This window comes from Coregonus lavaretus (genome assembly GCF_964263955.1).
Source record: "Coregonus lavaretus genome assembly, chromosome: 2".
NCBI lineage: Eukaryota > Metazoa > Chordata > Actinopteri > Salmoniformes > Salmonidae > Coregonus > Coregonus lavaretus.
The window spans coordinates 46,569,503-46,588,485 of NC_139989.1; the positions used below are offsets into that span (position 1 = coordinate 46,569,503).

At 45.2% G+C, this 18,983-nt stretch overlaps 1 protein-coding gene across 2 annotated transcripts in view; it reads left to right on the forward strand.

Moving 5' to 3' along the window:
* The window catches only part of LOC311149898 (myosin-9-like), a 35,985-nt gene that overhangs the window by 5,133 nt on the left and 11,869 nt on the right, over positions 1-18,983 (forward strand). The window contains exons 2-13 of one of the 2 annotated variants that reach the window (XM_084187131.1): positions 7,944-8,278; positions 9,795-9,951; positions 10,750-10,777; positions 10,934-11,027; positions 11,807-11,827; positions 13,642-13,734; positions 13,851-13,914; positions 14,124-14,222; positions 14,302-14,445; positions 14,533-14,628; positions 14,857-15,128; positions 17,013-17,186. In XM_084187131.1, coding sequence (XP_084043257.1) covers positions 7,949-8,278; positions 9,795-9,951; positions 10,750-10,777; positions 10,934-11,027; positions 11,807-11,827; positions 13,642-13,734; positions 13,851-13,914; positions 14,124-14,222; positions 14,302-14,445; positions 14,533-14,628; positions 14,857-15,128; positions 17,013-17,186 — 1,572 coding nt within the window. In that variant the 5' untranslated portion in view covers positions 7,944-7,948. The remainder of the gene's footprint in view (positions 1-7,943; positions 8,279-9,794; positions 9,952-10,749; positions 10,778-10,933; positions 11,028-11,806; positions 11,828-13,641; positions 13,735-13,850; positions 13,915-14,123; positions 14,223-14,301; positions 14,446-14,532; positions 14,629-14,856; positions 15,129-17,012; positions 17,187-18,983) is intronic. The other variant, XM_084187132.1, reaches the window with a different exon arrangement.

Genomic DNA, 18,983 nt, shown 5'->3' on the forward strand with positions numbered 1-18,983 from the left:
AACTAACATGGCTGTATACAGGGAGTAGGATTTAACATGGCTGTATACAGGGAGCAACAGTACAGAGTCGATGTGCAGGGGTACGAGGTAATTGAGAAAGCGTAGTTCCCTGACCGGGAATTGAACCCGGGCAGTGAGATGTACAGCCAACTAGCGCAAAAAGAATAATGCGATATTGTCAAAACAATACAATATCGCCAAATTATTTATTTATATATATATCTCTGTATTCGGTTACATTTCTTTCCCATCACTACTTTAAATAACATACAGGTTTGATATCATGGATTCTAAGTAATGCAGACATCAAACACAGGATATTACGTGCGCGTACATCTGTGCTGTCTGATTCAGACTTGAGTCATATTTCACTGCGGCTGGCTTGCCAGTCAACCTCTTTCAAACTTGTATTTTAGTGCCATTACTCTCACTATCAACTCCTATCTATTTATATGTAATAAACTCATTCCTTAGTTCAGTCTGGCTTGAACAATGTGATTTGAATTGGGTCAATCAGATTGGTCGAGTTGGCAGGGACGCCCAATGAATCAGCTAAAAAGGCCTAGTGCAAATCCCACTACTAGGTGTATTCTGCTGTTTGCTTGCTTGTTTCTTTCCTTCCTTCCTTCCTCTACTCCATTCTGTCCATTTCTCCCTCCTCTCCATCCCTCCTATTTGAGGCCACATCCCATCGTCCCCGTCATAGCGCACACCTATAGGGTTCCACTGAATGCAACAATGGCAGGAAATGACTTCTCTATGGCTGATGTTCCAAACAAACAAGGCTTGTTCACTTCTCTGGACTTTCTTAATCGTGGCAACACTGATTGCTGCTTGGTTTATGATACATGCTAGGCCTATGCTCTTTGGTAGAGGGATGAGATCATCAAGCTTGCTCTTGCCCTGAAAATCCAACCTGATGTAACTTCCTGTTGGAGCTGGAATAAAGCTGGCACACCAGAAACAAATGTTTATGCTGCCCATGTCTGTTCCCTAATGGAAAAACCTATTGGACTACTTCCTGTAGGCCTATTGATGTGGGGTATAGTGAACAAAAATATAAACTCAACATGTAACAATTTCAAAGATTTTACTGAGTTACAGTTCATATCAGGAAATCTGTCAATTGAAATAAATTCATTAGGCCCTAATCTATGGATTTCACATGACTGGGAATACAGATATGCATCTGTTGGTCACAGATACCTTTAAAAAAAGGTAGGAGCGTGGATCAGAAAACCAGTCAGTATATGGTGTTACCACCATTTGCCTCATGCAGCTTGACACATCTCCTTTGCATAGGATTGATCATGCTGTTGATTGTGGATTGTTGTCCTACTCCTCTTCAATGGCTGTGCGAAGTTGCTGGATATTGGTGGGAACTGGAACACGCTGTTGTACACGTCGAGCCAGAGCATCCCAAACATGCTCAATGGGTGACATGTCTGGTGAGTATGCAGGCCATAGAAGAGCTGGGTCTTTTTCCGCTTCCAGGAATTGTGTACAGGTCCTTGCGACATGGGACCGTGCATTATCATGCGGAAACATGAGGTGATGGCTACAGATGAATGGTGCGACAATGGGCCTCAGGATCTCGTCACGGTATCTCTGTGCATTCAAATTGCCATTGATAAAATGCTATTGTGTTCATTGTCCGTAGCTTATGCCTGCCCATACCATAACCCCACCACCACCATGGGGCACTCTGTTCACAACGTTGACATCAGAAAACCGCTCGCCCACACGATGCCATACACGTGGTCTGCGGTTCTGAGGCCTTTTGGACGTACTGCCAAATTCTCTTAAAAGACATTGGAGGTGGCTTATGATAGAGAAATGAACATAAAATTATCTGGCAACAGCTCTGGTGGATATTCCTGCAGTCAGCATGCCAATTGCACGCTCCCTCAACTTCAGACATCTGTGGAATTGTGGTGTAACAAAACTGCACATTTTGGTGGCCTTTTAATGTCCCCAACACAAGGTGCACCTGTTTAATAATCATGCTGTTTAATCAGCTTCTTGATATGCCACACCTGTCAGGTCGATGGATTATATTGGCGAAGGAGAAATGCTCACTAAGAGGGATGTAAACAACTTTGTGCACAAAATTTGAGAAGCTTTTTGTGCGTATGGAACATTTCTGGGATCTTCTATTTCAGCTCATGAAACATAGGACCAACACTTGACATGTTGCATTTATATTTTTGTTCAGTGTAACTAATGGAGAGAAGCAGATTACTAGTTAGGTAGAGGTCTTTTATAAGAAACCATGTCGGTGGTAAAAAGCTGCCTTGCATGTCAGAAAATAGACTTTGTTCCGGGTTGGGTGTGATCTGCACACCTGGTGTGTGTGTGTCGTTTGTAGGCAGACTGGCTATTGCACCAACGCATTCAACTTGAGCACTCAAACACCATTTCACACTGAACTTTGAACCGCTCTCTGCACAAGGACGTCCCTCTGACTCCCACTCCATATTTTATTTCCCTGTCAAGCCAAATGCAGTTCAGGTACTATATGCCCCACTATTTTGAATACAGCACATGTTCAACTGGCCCTGAGTGCTTTTTGTTTGTTTGGTGAATAGCCTCCTTAAACGTTACACTCAATTTGTTGTCTTCATGTAGCCTGGACTGTAGAGCGTGATTCAAAGGGAGTGCCCTTATACTGTAGATAAGACTTCTATTCAGAGATAAGGAGAGAGAGGAGTTGGCAGACAAAAGGGAGTGGATGGTTTAGTGTAAGTGATAAGAGATGAGAAGGAAGTGGTGTTCACAGTCTGGTGCACGCTGTTTTATGTCCTGAGTAGTGTTTAGAAGGACATGTTTTTTTAAGTGACAGAGGAAGCAGGCATTTATGACTCCCTCCAGCATTCTTTCACAACTGTTAAAAGGCTTATGTAACCATTATCTAATATCCAATGCACTTTCACTTGTTCAGCAAGCGGGTGCAATATCATGCCAAATTTAAAGCCAACTGTGTTCAATATGGCTGTCAAAATGCCAACAGGAATATGAGCCATTTCATAAGCCCTTTGACCCCAAATCATTATACGTTTGTAGGTGTATATATGTGCCAGACTAACACCTACTGGCTGTCAACCTGTACAGTTAATAGAATAATCCTGAAGGAAATGGCTGTTATTAGATCTAAACTGGACAGTTAAAATCAATGATTCACTTTATTGTGCTGCTAGACTAACAGGTTGCTTAGAGTTACATTTTTTATTTTTTATGTGCATCTCTAGCGAGGAATGTGGAAAAATGGTGGATAAGGGTCTGTCATGGAGTGTGGTTAGTTTCCAGCATTTAATTTACTGCACAGTCTGCAAAGTTGCTCAGCAGAGGGCCGAGAACTTCTCGTTTCAACGGTGTCTCCTGGCGCACTCTGTAAGAATTCACACAACAAAGTTCCACAAATGGCAAAATAGTTTTCCCTCTTTGTCATTTCCTCTTCCCTCTCTCCTCGGCTCCCCCTCCCTCCCCTGTTTTAGGCAGAGAGACTGTGTCTGAGTCCATAATGAACTTAGACTCTCCTGCCTACTCTGGCCTCGTCTGGCGCGCTCACTCTCCCTCAGGGCGTCAGACAGTGGAGAGGACAAGGAGAGCCAGAGGTAAGGTCAGAGGGCGAGAGAGGGAGGGAGATGGAGGGATAGGCCGTTTTGAAGCTTAACATGCATACAAGGCTGACCCTGCTAGACTGGACCCAACAAGAGACCATCTGATGACTAGAGTAGGGACAGACAGGATGGGGTAGGATGTGATATGAGAGGAGGATGTATTAACAGTTGTGTACTATTAATATTCCAGTCAATGGAGCCATACACCATGGCCAGTTGGCCACAGCTGTTTAACGGCTTTATAATGTGGCTGGTGGGATACAAGGCTTATTGTACATGGTGGCTTTGGTCTCTGACTGACGAGATGGAGGATCAAGACCTTGTCTTTTCCAGCTACTCAGCATAGCTCTGGGTGAGGTGGAGCAGGGGAAGGCACTGAGCTGGAATGGAATGAGAGTGGAGAAAGGAGGGAGGGAGTGAAGGATGCCTCTGAAGAGCAAGCAGCCCTTGGTGTGTCTTTTTAACGAGGGGGCCAGGCGTTGACAAGGACACTCCTTACTTCCTCCCTTTGTGCCTACATTCTAGTCTCTGTGATGTTGGTTTGAGACTGAGTCATAATAAAAGACGGAGGCCTACTAGGCTTACCCAGTGTTATCTTAATGCCATGTACAGGCTAGGCAATGTCTAGCAATGGCAGCGGCAGACCATCACACTTAAGGTTCGCCTTCACCTTTTCAATGTAGAGCACCTTCCATAGAATGACTGTGAAAAGAATAGATGTCGTTATAAATGTAGCCCTGTGCTGCTCTCAGGAGATGATTGGAGGTGATGCAAGTATGTCACTGACTTATCTGTGTCAAGAAGACGTGTAGAACACCAGCACAGGCCTCTCTGCTCCCTCCCTCCCCAGGGCCGTCCAAAACGGCTGCATGCTCTCCTTTTTGAAGTCTGATTTTATCCTTGTTATCTCTATTCAATATCAGTGGGTTATATTCCTATCCTGCTGGCTTATCTATGTCTTGCTGGTAGACAATGCAAGCTAAACTCTCTGGCAACTAACCTGCCTACACTCACCAGATGGCCTGTGTATGTTTGAGCTTGTTTTCATGCTGCACGCCCACACGTTAGCCTAGCTGACACTGATAAGAATCCATGCCAGAGCTTTGGGTGTGTTGAGGCTGTACCCCCTACTGCTGGTTTTTGCCAAGCAGGGAAACAATACAGATAACTATTGCAGTCAGGCATTAGCTGTGTTAGGCCTGCATGGAACTGACCAGACTGCCTCCTGGTGTGGTTGCTGGTTGTGTTTGACTAACGTTGCAGATGGTCAGGCCCTACCACAGTCAAGCGACTGTCTGAAGGCCACTGGCTTCACCACTGCACACAGTCTAACTGTTCTACTGTACAGCCTGTGGGGCATTACCAGGGCTAGGTGATGTTGATGTATCGTGAGTGTTTTAATGGCTCAACCCTTAACCCCCCCTCGGGCTCGACTGACCCGGTGATGGGGAATAGAGGCAGAAAGACAAGGAGAGACTGATGGGGATAGAGGCAGAAAGACAAGGAGAGACTGATGGGGATAGAGGCAGAAAGACAAGGAGAGACAGATGGGGAATAGAGGCAGAAAGACAAGGAGAGACTGATGGGGAATAGAGGCAGAAAGACAAGGAGAGACTGATGGGGAATAGAGGCAGAAAGACAAGGAGAGACTGATTGGGAATAGAGGCAGAAAGACAAGGAGAGACTGATGGGGATAGAGGCAGAAAGACAAGGAGAGACTGATGGGGAATAGAGACAGAAAGACAAGGAGAGACTGATGGAGAATAGAGGCTGAAAGACAAGGAGAGACTGATGGGGATAGAGGCAGAAAGACAAGGAGAGACAGATGGGGAATAGAGGCAGAAAGACAAGGAGAGACTGATGGGGAATAGAGGCAGAAAGACAAGGAGAGACTGATTGGGAATAGAGGCAGAAAGACAAGGAGAGACTGATGGGGAATAGAGACAGAAAGACAAGGAGAGACTGATGGGGAATAGAGACAGAAAGACAAGGAGAGACTGATGGGGAATAGAGGCTGAAAGACAAGGAGAGACTGATGGGGAATAGAGACAGAAAGACAAGGAGAGACTGATGGGGAATAGAGGCAGAAAGACAAGGAGAGACTGATGGGGAATAGAGACAGAAAGACAAGGAGAGACTGATGGGGAATAGAGGCTGAAAGACAAGGAGAGACTGATGGGGAATAGAGGCAGAAAGACAAGGAGAGACTGATGGGGATAGAGGCTGAAAGACAAGGAGAGACTGATGGGGATAAAGGGAAAGAAATGTGCAGCATTCCTTTGCTCTCTCTCTGATAAAGGGTCAGTATGGGAGGAATGTGACCCTGGAAGACTGGATAAACAGAGGGGGGAGGAGGAGGAGGAAGAGGAGGGGTGGGGAGGGAGACGAGCTGACTGAGAGGGGTCCGGGGGGACTAAGTTGTGGGGTGCCTCCCACTCTACAGCAGGAAACTGGGGAGTAAGGGTTGAGGAACAGAGTTGAGAAAGGGAAGGGTGTAGTGATGGAAGTCAGCTGTAGAGCTCTGAGGGGGGAGAGGGGCGTGAGAGGAATGGTGCTACAGCCCTGGTTCCCTCCCTGTGTGCCTAACTTAGAGCAGGGTTAATGTGCCATTTAGTGTTTCTCATAACCCTTTCTCTGTCTGTAATGCCAATATCCAATGCAGTACAGCCTTTCTCAATACATTCCCAAACATCTACTTGCCCTAACCTAGTCTTTGTGTGCAGTAGACTGCACTGCCCCCGGTGTAGGCTAACTTACCTATAAAATATTTTTTTGCCATTCTACAGCAGGGAAACCGCACACTCAATGATTTTGCTATTTCGTAAGAATAGCTTTATGTTGGCAGGCACCGTAAGAGAACTTGCCACCTGTGAAATCCCCCCCCAAGATTTCACAAATTGCATTTCCAAATTATCCAAACAGAAACTCTGCCAACAAACAAAGCTCATAAGTATGGTAAAGTTGAAAAATATCCCGAACTTTTAACCTTTTTGAGTGTTTCTTTTTTGCAACATGAATATGTAAACAAAACGGAGCCAGTTGTTGTAAAATTTCAACGTTTACTTCTACCCTGGGGAGTAAAGGAAAGTTTTAGGCTAACGACCTTGGCGGTGGTGGGAAAGCACTACGTTCCCGTTGTTGGAATGATGATAATTGGGATTTTAAAGGCTCCAGTGCCTGTGAGAAGCACAACGTGTTCAGATAATGGCCTTCCCTTTTCTTTGTCCCTCTGTCTATAGCCGAACGTTATGAGACACCCTTCCCTTTCTCCCACTGGGTTCTGGTAATACTTGTCTAGTCACTCCATATGGGTTACGCCATGGAACTGACTTCAATGACTTCGAGATGTTGTTCATGAGCTGTGAGGCATGCAAAAGCAAAGCCGCACAAGCTGAGCCGGTCCTGTTTGGGCCTGCAAGCGATGTCGCTCACCTCTGGCATTGTGGTGGTGTTTTACACAAAGCTTTGTAAACAAGCTTCAAGACTGAACATTGTGTTTAGGCCTTTAACCCCATTTTTATGGAATATTTAGACTTGAAGTCCCTTGAATGTTCTTTAACTTTTGTTTTTGAACATTGGAGGTTCCTCAGGCCTCATTATGTACAACAATCAATAAACCTCCCACTCTGACCTGCTCCTCCTCCGTAAAAAAAACCAACGTCGCGAAATGCAAATTGTTTTGCGTGTAATCAACAAAGCGTGTAATCAACAAAGTCGTTCCCAAAACCACGTATTTAGATGAAATGGTCCGCACATGTTGCACATTACCACGAATGTACGTTTTACAGCACTGTGACTTACAATTTGTTAGTGAGGCCTTCTTGGCTGGAGAGGGAGAGCGCCCCGTAGTTTGATTAGCATCCGTAGCGGTTGCCAGGAACGTGGGGGCCTAGTTGACATTAGTGTGTTTTATGTCGACCTGACTTGACCTTAGCACTCTCCCTGTTGTAGAGAAACATTGGCGACCCCTGCGTTCCTCAGACATTACATAAAGACAAACGGCCAGGGACCAGACCTCTCTGACAGACACCAACTCACAACCCAACAAACTTTCTGGGCAGTGGCTATCTTTAGGTCAGAACAATCCCATGGGTATTGAGGATGTAGATTGATGCGAGGGTGAAATGAAATTTCTTGTTTTGGGTATAGATAATGCTTTGTAGTTTAAGGGAAGTCTTTGTTTACTTGGCTCAGTATATGTCAGGACTGTTGCTCATTTACATCAGGTTTGTTTGTGGGTTGAGGTTGAACTAAATTGAATTGATACTACAACTAAATGCTCAATTTCCTAGCCCTAACCAACTTCCGGGTCTCTTTCCACAGCAACCATGGCGACGGACGCAGACAAGTTCCTGTACGTGGACCGCAACATGGTCAACAACCCTCTGGCCCAGGCAGACTGGGCCACCAAGAAGCTGGTGTGGGTGCCGTCGGAGCGGCTGGGCTTCGAGGCGGGATCTGTGAAGGAGGAGCGCGGTGAAGAGTGCCTGGTGGAGTTGGCAGACTCTGGCAAGAAGGTGAAAATCAACAAGGACGACATCCAGAAGATGAACCCGCCCAAGTTCAACAAGGTGGAAGACATGGCCGAGCTCACCTGCCTGAACGAGGCCTCAGTGCTGCACAACCTCAAGGAGAGATATTACTCTGGCCTCATCTACGTGAGTATTTTACACCAGGCACACACTGAACTGAAGGACACATTCCCAGCCTGTAGAACCTGAAGGAGAAATTCACTGATACTACAGCTCCATGCCATAGGTCCAAGTCATATGTGGCACATTGAAGGACCTCCCCGCATTGTATGACACAAGTGTGTCAATCATTACTCTGTGTTCATGTGAACACTCCTGACCCCTACATAGGCGAGCTGAAAATCTTTGACTTTTTTTAAATGTTATCCAAGGTCTTGCTTAATGGTGGTTACGAAAGCACTGTTTGCTCATATCACAACTTGGCTTGGTTCCAAACCAGGTAGTCCTTCTATCCAGCCTCATTACCCCATTAAGCCCATTGTTTCAGATGACCCATTGTGTGCAGGTTGTCAGCCCAAACAAAAGGCTGTAATCTGTTTACCAAGCTTTAAAAAAAAAAAAATCAGAACTAGTATGTTCAGTCCTCCCTTTCTGGCTCCCTTCCCTCTCTTACTCTCTCCCTCTGTGTTTGCAGTGCTGCTGTAAACAGGAATCAGCAGGGAACAATACTCTCCTGAGGGGGGGGCGGGGCGGGGAGAGTAAAGCTGTTCAGAGTTGAGTTTCAGGCGGAGCTGGAAATGAAATGGATATGGAATGTAAATCGCGCTCCAATTGTTATTGTTCCCCCATAATGCCACTTATGCCTCTGTCCACAACTGGGAGTGACTTGGTGCCTGCTACACTGGGCTTTGACCCGGACAAGTCAACACACCCTGGCCCTCTTGGGGTTCGGGTATTGCTGTGTTGCGCACAACTGGACCAGGTACCCTTCAGAAAAGCCCCTCTCCTGGGAGAGGCAGAGACAACTACCAGACCAGAAGCAAGGGCACAGAGCAATGGGGAGGGGAGTGCAGGAATGTAGCTGAGAGGGAAGGAGACAGAAATATGGATGGCGGATGAACATAAATGAAGTGGGGAGGAGAGATGCTCCAGATTCCCATACCAAGATGAGGGGTATATGGAAAGGGACAGAGGGGGGTGGGGTGACATCACCTCGGATGATGTCACTGTTTGGTAGAAGGTCTTGGCGATTGTGAAACATGACTGATCTAACCCAGACTCTAGCTGTAGTCAGGGAGGGGGATCGGGATATAAAGTATGGAGCTGGTGTTGACAAGGGACTTGGAGAGGGTTAGATTCAGAAGATAATGTTCACTATGATTTCCCCATTCACAGCGTGTGTTCTCTCCTGAAACATCTGTCCACTCTAGTTCTCGGCTGTAGACCATAAGAGGGTCATATAATATGCAGTCAGTTGAAACTATTACATTGGCAGGTCCGAGTGCATCTACTGCAATCTCTCACTGATATAGACAGTAGAATTTTGCTTGAAATGACATCTCTAGACTAGCTAAAATCCAATGTAAGAAGGCCAGTCAAATCCCACTGTATAATCCCTAGTGTTCTTGGTTCAGGCCATGGATAGAGGAGAACATGTATGCTCAGTAGTTAATATTAATAAGCATTTCTCTTTGTATCACAGACATACTCTGGCCTCTTCTGTGTGGTTATAAACCCCTATAAGAATCTGCCCATCTACTCAGAAGAGATTGTGGATATGTACAAGGGCAAGAAGAGGCATGAAATGCCCCCCCATATATACGCCATCACTGACACGGCCTACAGGAGCATGATGCAGGGTAAGTGAAGATCCTTTTTATACCACAACATCGTAAGTAACCTAGCAAATGTATTCAGATGAGACTGAGTAAAAAGGTTATTGGTAGTATTTTAACATCCATGTTTAGTAAGATAATTTGTCTATAAGATATGCATCGGTTTAGACTCCTCCAGGCAGACTTAGCTCTGAAAGTTTGCATTTAACTAGTGAAGCATTGGCCTCAATTTCTGAGGGCTCCTGCCTTCCTTAACCAAGGAAAGGCCATTAGTCAGTCTAAGGGGATGTAGGCTACCTACAGTACATTCTCAGTACTCTCTTTCCCAGACCCATTATCTTGATGTACCGTTGGGCATTGTCAGGCTGTCCATTCACTCCCTCTTGTCTTGTTAGTCCATTGTTGGCCCCCATTGAAGTAAAGGGAATCATTTAACTCTAGGAGAGAGGGAGGGAGTTACCGCGCAGTATGTGCAGGGGGATAGTTAATTGACTTGTTGGTTAAAAGGCAGCACCCTTTCCAGTCACAGGAAACCGGATATTGATTTCCTGTGACAATGCACTTCCTGTTTCAGACACACAAATGTGGTGCATGTGCTGTAGAATTCACATTTTATATAAATACAGCTGGCAACAACATACTTCTGTTATTCTGACAATGGAACTGTGAAGTTCCTCTGCACAACAAGCACCCATGATGGGCTGCAAATAACAACAGAAACTATTGTCACTTGAATTCAAACGAACCGCATGTTATTCAATCCAAACTTAATGCATGTAATATGTACCTTTAAAAAAATCATGGCTCCACCTCTTTTCACAGACCGTGAAGACCAGTCCATTCTTTGCACGTGAGTCTTGAGCACAAAACCCTATGAACAGCAAATCTTCGTCTCTCAACATGACCTTGAAATATCTTAGTTGTGATGTTGCTGACAACTGATTGACTTCCTTGTTACTTTTTTGGTTCTGTCTTTCTCTCCTCTTTCTCCTTTTCTCTTCCACAGAGGAGAGTCTGGTGCTGGGAAGACAGAGAACACCAAGAAGGTCATTCAGTATCTGGCCCATGTGGCCTCTTCCCACAAGACCAAGAAAGACCAGGTCAGTCAGTCAGTCCTCTACCTTCTAACCTTACCTCAACTACTTTACTATTCTCTCATAATTCCCTCTGCTCTTCACCCTCTCCTCTGCTCTTCACCCTCTCCTCTGCTCTTCACCCTCTCCTCTGCTCTTCACCCTCTCCTCTCTTTCCTATACCTGTTTTCTTTCTCTTCACCATGGTCTCACACTCTGAAGTGGGCCTGGTTTCCTATGGTCCTTTATCAGCTCGGAACCAGGCGGTTCCGAGTCATCAGTGCTCAACTACTTGTACTGTGATTGTGTGTGAGAATAGTGGTGCCAGTGGTACTTAACATTACATCATTGTCAAGCCATCACCATATTGTTCCACGTCTTGGATAGGTGCGTTTTCTACATCAGTCACACCGCTCTATGGTACCAGAGCCATAGAGTACCACTAAATAAGGGTTGGCCAGTCCTGGTTCTTGAAGACTGACAGTAGCACAGCACTGCAGGCTGTAGATTAAACTCCCTTGGTAGCCGGTTCATAGTGTGATATCTAAACCACAGTGGACTGACGTCATTATTCCTTTTGTTGACATTTCTCCTCCAGCAGCTGAGCTGAATCAAAGTGACCTCCGGTCAACTCTATAAAGCCATGAGACAAAATAAAACCCTGCAGTGCTGTAGTTGGCCACCCCTGTGATAGATGCAGCTGTAACTACAGGATTCAAGAGAGGCCCAGTCTTTTCTGAAAGCAGACCAGTATCCGTATCTATCATTCCTTTTGAGGTTGTGTATTTCTCTTTTCCCATCAACAGACCAGCTCGTTCCTGTCACATGTGAGTTACCCTCTCCCTTCACCCCCCACCACCCCCTTCCTTCCTCTCCCATCACATCTCTGGATCTCCTCCTCCACACCCTTCCTCCCTCTCCCTGGCTCTTGCGCTGTCTCTCTCCGTCCTCCCCCGTGCTGCTGGAGCGTGCTCTGTGGTGGGCTAGTGGGTCACTTGGAAGTGTAGGTCACATGACCAGTGTCGATCAAGAGGAAGAAGGAATGTTTATTATTAAAGGGGTAATTGCCATTTTGAATTCAGCCAGACAAAACTAAGAGCACATCCCTTTTGTGTTGTTGATTTGATCTTCTTTAAATACTAAGTTAAAATGTATTTAATGAGTAACCAACTCTGTAGTTTGAAAAGTCTGGCTGAATTTTGCATAACGCTGTTGATCCTTTGTTTTTCCCCTGGTGGTTCCAGAAGTGTGCTTGATGTGTTTACCTGTGTGTGAGACTCCATGTCTGCTTGCTGTGTGTCTGTTTAGAGATCTGGTCAATGTTCTCTCACAGTTCCCCCTCCATTTCTCACTCTTTGTCCACACCATTTTAAAGATCTCTGGACAAACTCACCGAGTTGCTGTGTGCATTGTGATGCCAGTGGAGTAAACTGTAATTGTATACCTGTATGTGTGAGTGAGTTCACTGGGGATGCTTCATACCAGTCAACAGATCCATTATTCCCTTCTCCTTATTACCGGTTAAGCAAGCTCCTCAGATTGATAACATTGACAACGCCCCTGCTATAGCAGCTACATTTAAAAAAAACAATTTAGTCATTTAGCAGACACACTTATCCAGAGCGACTTACAGGAGCAATTAGGGTTAAGTGCCTTGCTCATGGGCACATTGACAGATTTTACACCTAGTTGGCTCTGGGATTCGGACCAGCGACCTTTTGGTTACTGGCCAAACTCTCTTAACTGCTAGGCTATGTAAGAATATGAGTGTGAGTCTGTATTTTTATTGAGTGGGCTCCAAGCTCCTCACATTAAGAATGTTGATGAAGCCAGCTCTTTAGGGCATCAGTAGTCTTTCCTGTCTACGTATAGATCCTTTAAAAATTGAAATACACTGTAGTATTACTAGTGACATTTTAGATGGATTCATGTGCATGGATCCACCTGTACAACAACAGCAGTCTGAAGTAGAGCTCAGTGTGAACTATGTGCAGGTTTAGGGCTGTAGGGTTTTTGTATAGTTACCAATGTCTGTGTAGTGAATATTGACAGTCAGTTCTCTGCATGGGGTCTGGGGGTTACTCTGCTATGGGTGAAAGGTGAAGGGTTACTGATGAGGGCCACAGGGTCGTCCATTGGGTGTCAAGGTGTGGGCACTAACACTGCGCTGTGTGTGGGGTATTGTATACTTGTGTAAGTGTTCCTGTGTGTGTGAGAGATATTCAATTGTCTGCATGTAGTTTGTTTTATTTTCTCCATAAGTAAGGTAAGGCAGTAGGCAAATGTGTGATTTATCTTACGACTCATGATTTAAATTATGGACTTGGGCGTAAAAAGGGAAAATACAAATACAAATCAAATGTTTAAACAACTTAAATCCTCCCAATGAAGTGATACTAGAGTAAATTAAAGGCAGATGAGCAGTTCTCACAATGCACGACTATGAATTATCCATCGGAATCACCAAAGGTATTCACAGTTTGATCCCACTGCTGAGAAAGGACAAATGGCATGTTCTGTTAGGGTGTCACTATAGAATTTGCACTTATCTAGATAAGTCCTTATAAGGAGGTGGTGATTTTAAAGGATCCAATGGGATAAAGTCATTGGTTGATGGAGGGGTTCTGTGTTTGTCCACTAGGGTGAGCTGGAGAAGCAGCTGCTGCAAGCTAACCCCATCCTGGAGGCCTTTGGAAACGGCAAGACTGTCAAGAACGACAACTCCTCCCGATTCGTAAGACCTTTTAACATCTCTTAGTGATGCTTGTGTTTTGACTAATATTTATTACTTTTTTCTGTTGGACAATTATTGCCTGCTTCCTTAGTCATTCACTGTGTTCTCTCTCCCAGGGAAAATTCATCAGGATCAACTTTGATGTCAATGGATACATCGTGGGTGCCAACATTGAAACCTGTATCCTTCATACTATGTTAACCACACTGAAATTCACTCCCTCATTTGAAATATACAATGGTTTCTCTATAGATTCAACTGTAGTTTAACTTCAGACACCACTGTGTTAACGGTAAATTAGACAATTAAGTCACACACACACACACTCGCCCCGGCCAGTAGAAGCTCATAATCCATTCTGAGTGGCTCCTTGACTCCCTGACCTCCAGACCTGCTGGAGAAGTCCCGTGCCATCCGCCAGGCCAAAGACGAGAGGACCTTCCATGTCTTCTACTACATGCTCACTGGGGCTGGAGACAAACTGCGCTGTAAGCCTCCTTCATTATCACCTTTATCAAGTACAGGTAACTGTGTATATCAGATCTAATAACTCTGTGCTCCCCTCAGCCGAGCTGTGTCTGGAGGGCTACAACAACTACCGCTTCCTGGTAAATGGAAACGTGACTATCCCTGGCCAGCAGGACAAGGACCTGTTCACCGAGACCCTGGAGGCCTTTAGGATCATGGGCATCCCAGACGACGAGCAGATTGGTGAGTGTGAAGACTGGACGCACTACCCTCTCACAGGTTTATTTTGGGGGGGGGTGTGACTCTAACCTCTGGTGTTCTCTAATGCAGGTCTGCTGAAGGTGGTGTCTTCCGTGCTCCAGCTGGGAAACATGAGCTTTAAGAAGGAACGCCATTCAGACCAGGCCTCCATGCCTGATGACACGGGTACAGCAAACCTTTACGTGGGCTGGTTTTAGCCTAAAAGAGATCGTAGTATCTGTCAATTGCACTCTACTGACCATTAGACTATACACCTTTCAGTCCACAATAATTATTTTTGGTTTCAAAGTCTAGTTCCATGCACTGCTGTAGGCATCAAACTCTTATTCCCTTGGGGATCCCTCCCTCTCAACCCCATCTCATCTCTCCGTCCCCTGTCCCTCCCTGTCACAGCTGCTCAGAAGGTGTGCCACCTGATGGGCATGAGCGTGACAGACTTCACCCGTGCCATCCTGTCCCCTCGTATCAAGGTGGGCAGGGACTATGTGCAGAAGGCCCAGACCCAGGAGCAGGCTGAGTTTGCGGTGGAGGCCCTGGCCAAGGCCACGTACGAGAGGATGTTCCGCTGGCTGGTGATGAGGATCAACAAGGCCCTGGACAAGACCAAGAGACAGGGAGCCTCCTTCATCGGCATCCTGGACATCGCTGGCTTTGAGATCTTTGAGGTAAACTGGAGTGGGGGCAAAGACCAAAGGGATTACAATGTCTTGAGTAAGAACCAGTGTATATTTGTTGAAAGCGATTTCCTCTCGTCTCTCTCTATCTCCACTTACAGTTGAAGTCGGAACTTTACATACACCTTATCCAAATACATTTAAACTCAGTTTTTCACAATTCCTGACATTTAATCCTAGTAAAAAATTCCCTGTTTTAGGTCAGTTAGGATCACCACTTTATTTTTAAGAATATGAAATGTCAGAATAATAGTAGAGAGAATGATTTATTTCAGCTTTTATTTCTTTCATCACATTCCCAGTGGGTCAGAAGTTTACATACACTCAATTAGTATTTGGTAGCGTTGCCTTTAAATTGTTTAACTTGGGTCAAACGTTTCGGGTAGCCTTTCACAAGCTTCCCACAATAAGTTGGGTGAATTTTGGCCCATTCCTCCTGACAGAGCTAGTGTAACTGAGTCAGGTTTGTAGGCCTTGAATTTTCTATAGGATTGAGGTCAGGGCTTTGTGATGGCCACTCCAATACCTTGACTTTGTTGTCCTTAAGCCATTTTGCTACAACTTTGGAAGTATGCTTGGGGTTATTGTCCTTTTGGAAGACCCATTTGCGACCAAGTTTTAACTTCCTGACTGATGTCTTGAGATGTTACTTCAATATCATTTTCCTTCCTCATGATGCCATCTATTTTGTGAAGTGCACCAGTCCCTCCTGCAGCAAAGCACCCCCACAGCATGATGCTGCCACCCCCATTCTTCACGGTTGGGATGGTGTTCTTCGGCTTGCAAGCATCCCCCTTTTTCCACCAAACATAACGATGTTCATTATGGCCAAACAGTTCAATTTTTGTTTCATCAGACCAGAGGACATTTCTCCAAAAAGTACGATCTTTGTCCCCATGTGCAGTTGCAAACCGTAGTCTGGCTTTTTTATGGCGGTTTTGGAGCAGTGGCTTCTTCCTTGCTGAGCGGCCTTTCAGTTTATGTTGATATAGGACTCGTTTTACTGTGGATATAGATACTTTTGTACCTGTTTCCTCCAGCATCTTCACAAGGTCCTTTGCTGTTGTTCTGGGATTGATTTGCACTTTTCGCACCAAAGTACGTTCATCTCTAGGAGACAGAACGTGTCTCCTTCCTGAGCGGTATGACTGCTGCGTGGTCCCATGGTGTTTATACTTGCGTACTATTGTTTGTACAGATGAACGTGGTACTTTCAGGTGTTTGGAAATTGCTCCCAAGGATGAACCAGACTTGTGGAGGTCTACAATTCTTTTTCTGAGGTCTTGGCTGATTTCTTTGGATTTTCCCATGATGTCAAGCAAAGAGGCACTGAGTTTGAAGGTAGGCCTTGAAATACATCCACAGGTACACCTCCAATTGACTCAAATGATGTCAATTAGCCTATCAGAAGCTTCTAAAGCCATGACATCATTTTCTGGAATTTCCCAAGCTGTTTAAAGGCACAGTCAACTTAGTGTATGTAAACTTCTGACCCACTGGAATTGTGATACGGTGAATTATAAGTGAAATAATCTGTCAGTAAACAATTGTTGGAAAAATTACTTGTGTCACGCACAAAGTAGATGTCCTAACCGACTTGCCAAAACTATAGTTTGTTAACAAGACATTTGTGGAGTGGTTGAAAAACAAGTTTTAATGACTCCAACCTAATAGTATCTAAACTTCTGACTTCAACTGTATCTAGAAAGACAGAATGGGGGTGGATGCCTACAGGGAATATGTTTTCACCTGTCTAGTTCTTTCACATCACTGCAGATTTAGGGAACGGGGACAAATAAAGAGAAACACTTAAGCCTCTTAGTTTTTGGTCATGATGATGAATGCACTTTCTGACAATTTCTCTTTCTCCTCTAGCTGAACTCGTTTGAGCAGCTGTGCATCAACTACACCAACGAGAAGCTGCAGCAGCTGTTCAACCACACCATGTTCATCCTGGAGCAGGAGGAGTACCAGAGGGAGGGCATCGAGTGGAGCTTCATCGACTTCGGCCTGGACCTGCAGCCCTGCATCGACCTCATCGAGAAGCCTGTGAGTCTACCCCTTTGTATCTCCCTACCTTTCATCATGTACTGAATACTCCCTTTCTCACTCCACCCTTTCCTGTACAGTGAGGGAAAAAAGTATTTGATCCCCTGCTGATTTTGTACATTTGCCCACTGACAAAGACATGATCAGTCTATAATTTTAATGGTAAGTTTATTTGAACAGTGAGAGACAGAATAACAACAACAAAAAACAGAAAAACGCATGTCAAAAACGTTATAAATTGATTTGCATTTTAATGAGGGAAATAAGTATTTGACCCCTATGCAAAACATGACTTAGTACTTGGTGGAAAAACCCTTGTTGGCAATCACAGAGGTCAGACGTTTCTTGTAATTGGCCACCAGGTTTGCACACATCTCAGGAGGGATTCTGTCCCACTCCTCTTTGCAGATCTTCTCCAAGTCATTAAGGTTTCGAGGCTGATGTTTGGCAACTCGAACCTTCAGCTCCCTCCACAGATTTTCTATGGGATTAAGGTCTGGAGACTGGCTAGGCCACTCCAGGCCTAAATGTGCTTCTTCTTGAGCCATTATTTTGTTGCCTTGGCCGTGTGTTTTGGGTCATTGTCATGCTGGAATACCCATCCACAACCCATTTTCAATGCCCTGTCTGAGGGAAGGAGGTTCTCACCCAAGATTTGACGGTACATGGCCCCGTCCATCGACCCTTTGATGCGGTGAAGTTGTCCTGTCCCCTTAGCAGAAAAACACCCCCAAAGCATAATGTTTCCACCTCTATGTTTGACGGTGGGGATGGTGTTCTTGGGGTCATAGGCAGCATTCCTCCTCCTCCAAACACGGCGAGTTGAGTTGATGCCAAAGAGCTCGATTTTGGTCTCATCTGACCACAACACTTTCACCCAGTTCTCCTCTGAATCATTCAGATGTTCATTGGCAAACTTCAGACGGGCCTGTATATGTGCTTTCTTGAGCAGGGGGACCTTGCGGGCGCTGCAGGATTTCAGTCCTTCACGGCGTAGTGTGTTACCAATTGTTTTCTTGGTGACTATGGTCCCAGCTGCCTTGAGATCATTGACAAGATCCTCCCGTGTAGTTCTGGGCTGATTCCTCACCGTTCTCATGATCATTGCAACTCCACGAGGTGAGATCTTGCATGGAGCCCCAGGCCGAGGGAAATTGACAGTTATTTTGTGTTTCTTCCATTTGCAAAAATCGCACCAACTGTTGTCACCTTCTCACCAAGCTGCTTGGCGATGGTCTTGTAGCCCATTCCAGCCTTGTGTAGGTCTACAATCTTGTCCCTGACATCCTTGGAGAGCTCTTTGGTCTTGGCCATGGTGGAGAGTTTGGAATTTGATTGATTGCTTCTGTGGACAGGTGTCTTTTATACAGGTAACGAGCTGAGATTAGGAGCACACTCTTAAAGGGAGTGCTCCTAATCTCAGTTTGTTACCTGTATAAAAGACACCTGGGAGCCAGACATCTTTCTGATTGAGAGGGGGTCAAATACTTATTTCCCTCATTTAAAATGCAAATCAATTTATAACATTTTTGACATGCATTTTTCTGGATTTTGTTGTTGTTATTCTGTCTCTCACTGTTCAAATAAACCTACCATTAAAATGATAGACTGATCATGTCTTTGTCAGTGGGCAAACGTACAACATCAGCAGGGGATCAAATACTTTTTTCCCTCACTGTATATACCTCCCTGTTAACCTCTCACTTCCTGCAGTCCCATCCCTTTTCTCCAATCCTCTCACATATCTCTCTCCCCCTCCCTCCATCTCTTTCAGTTCAGTCCCATGCTATGCTGCAG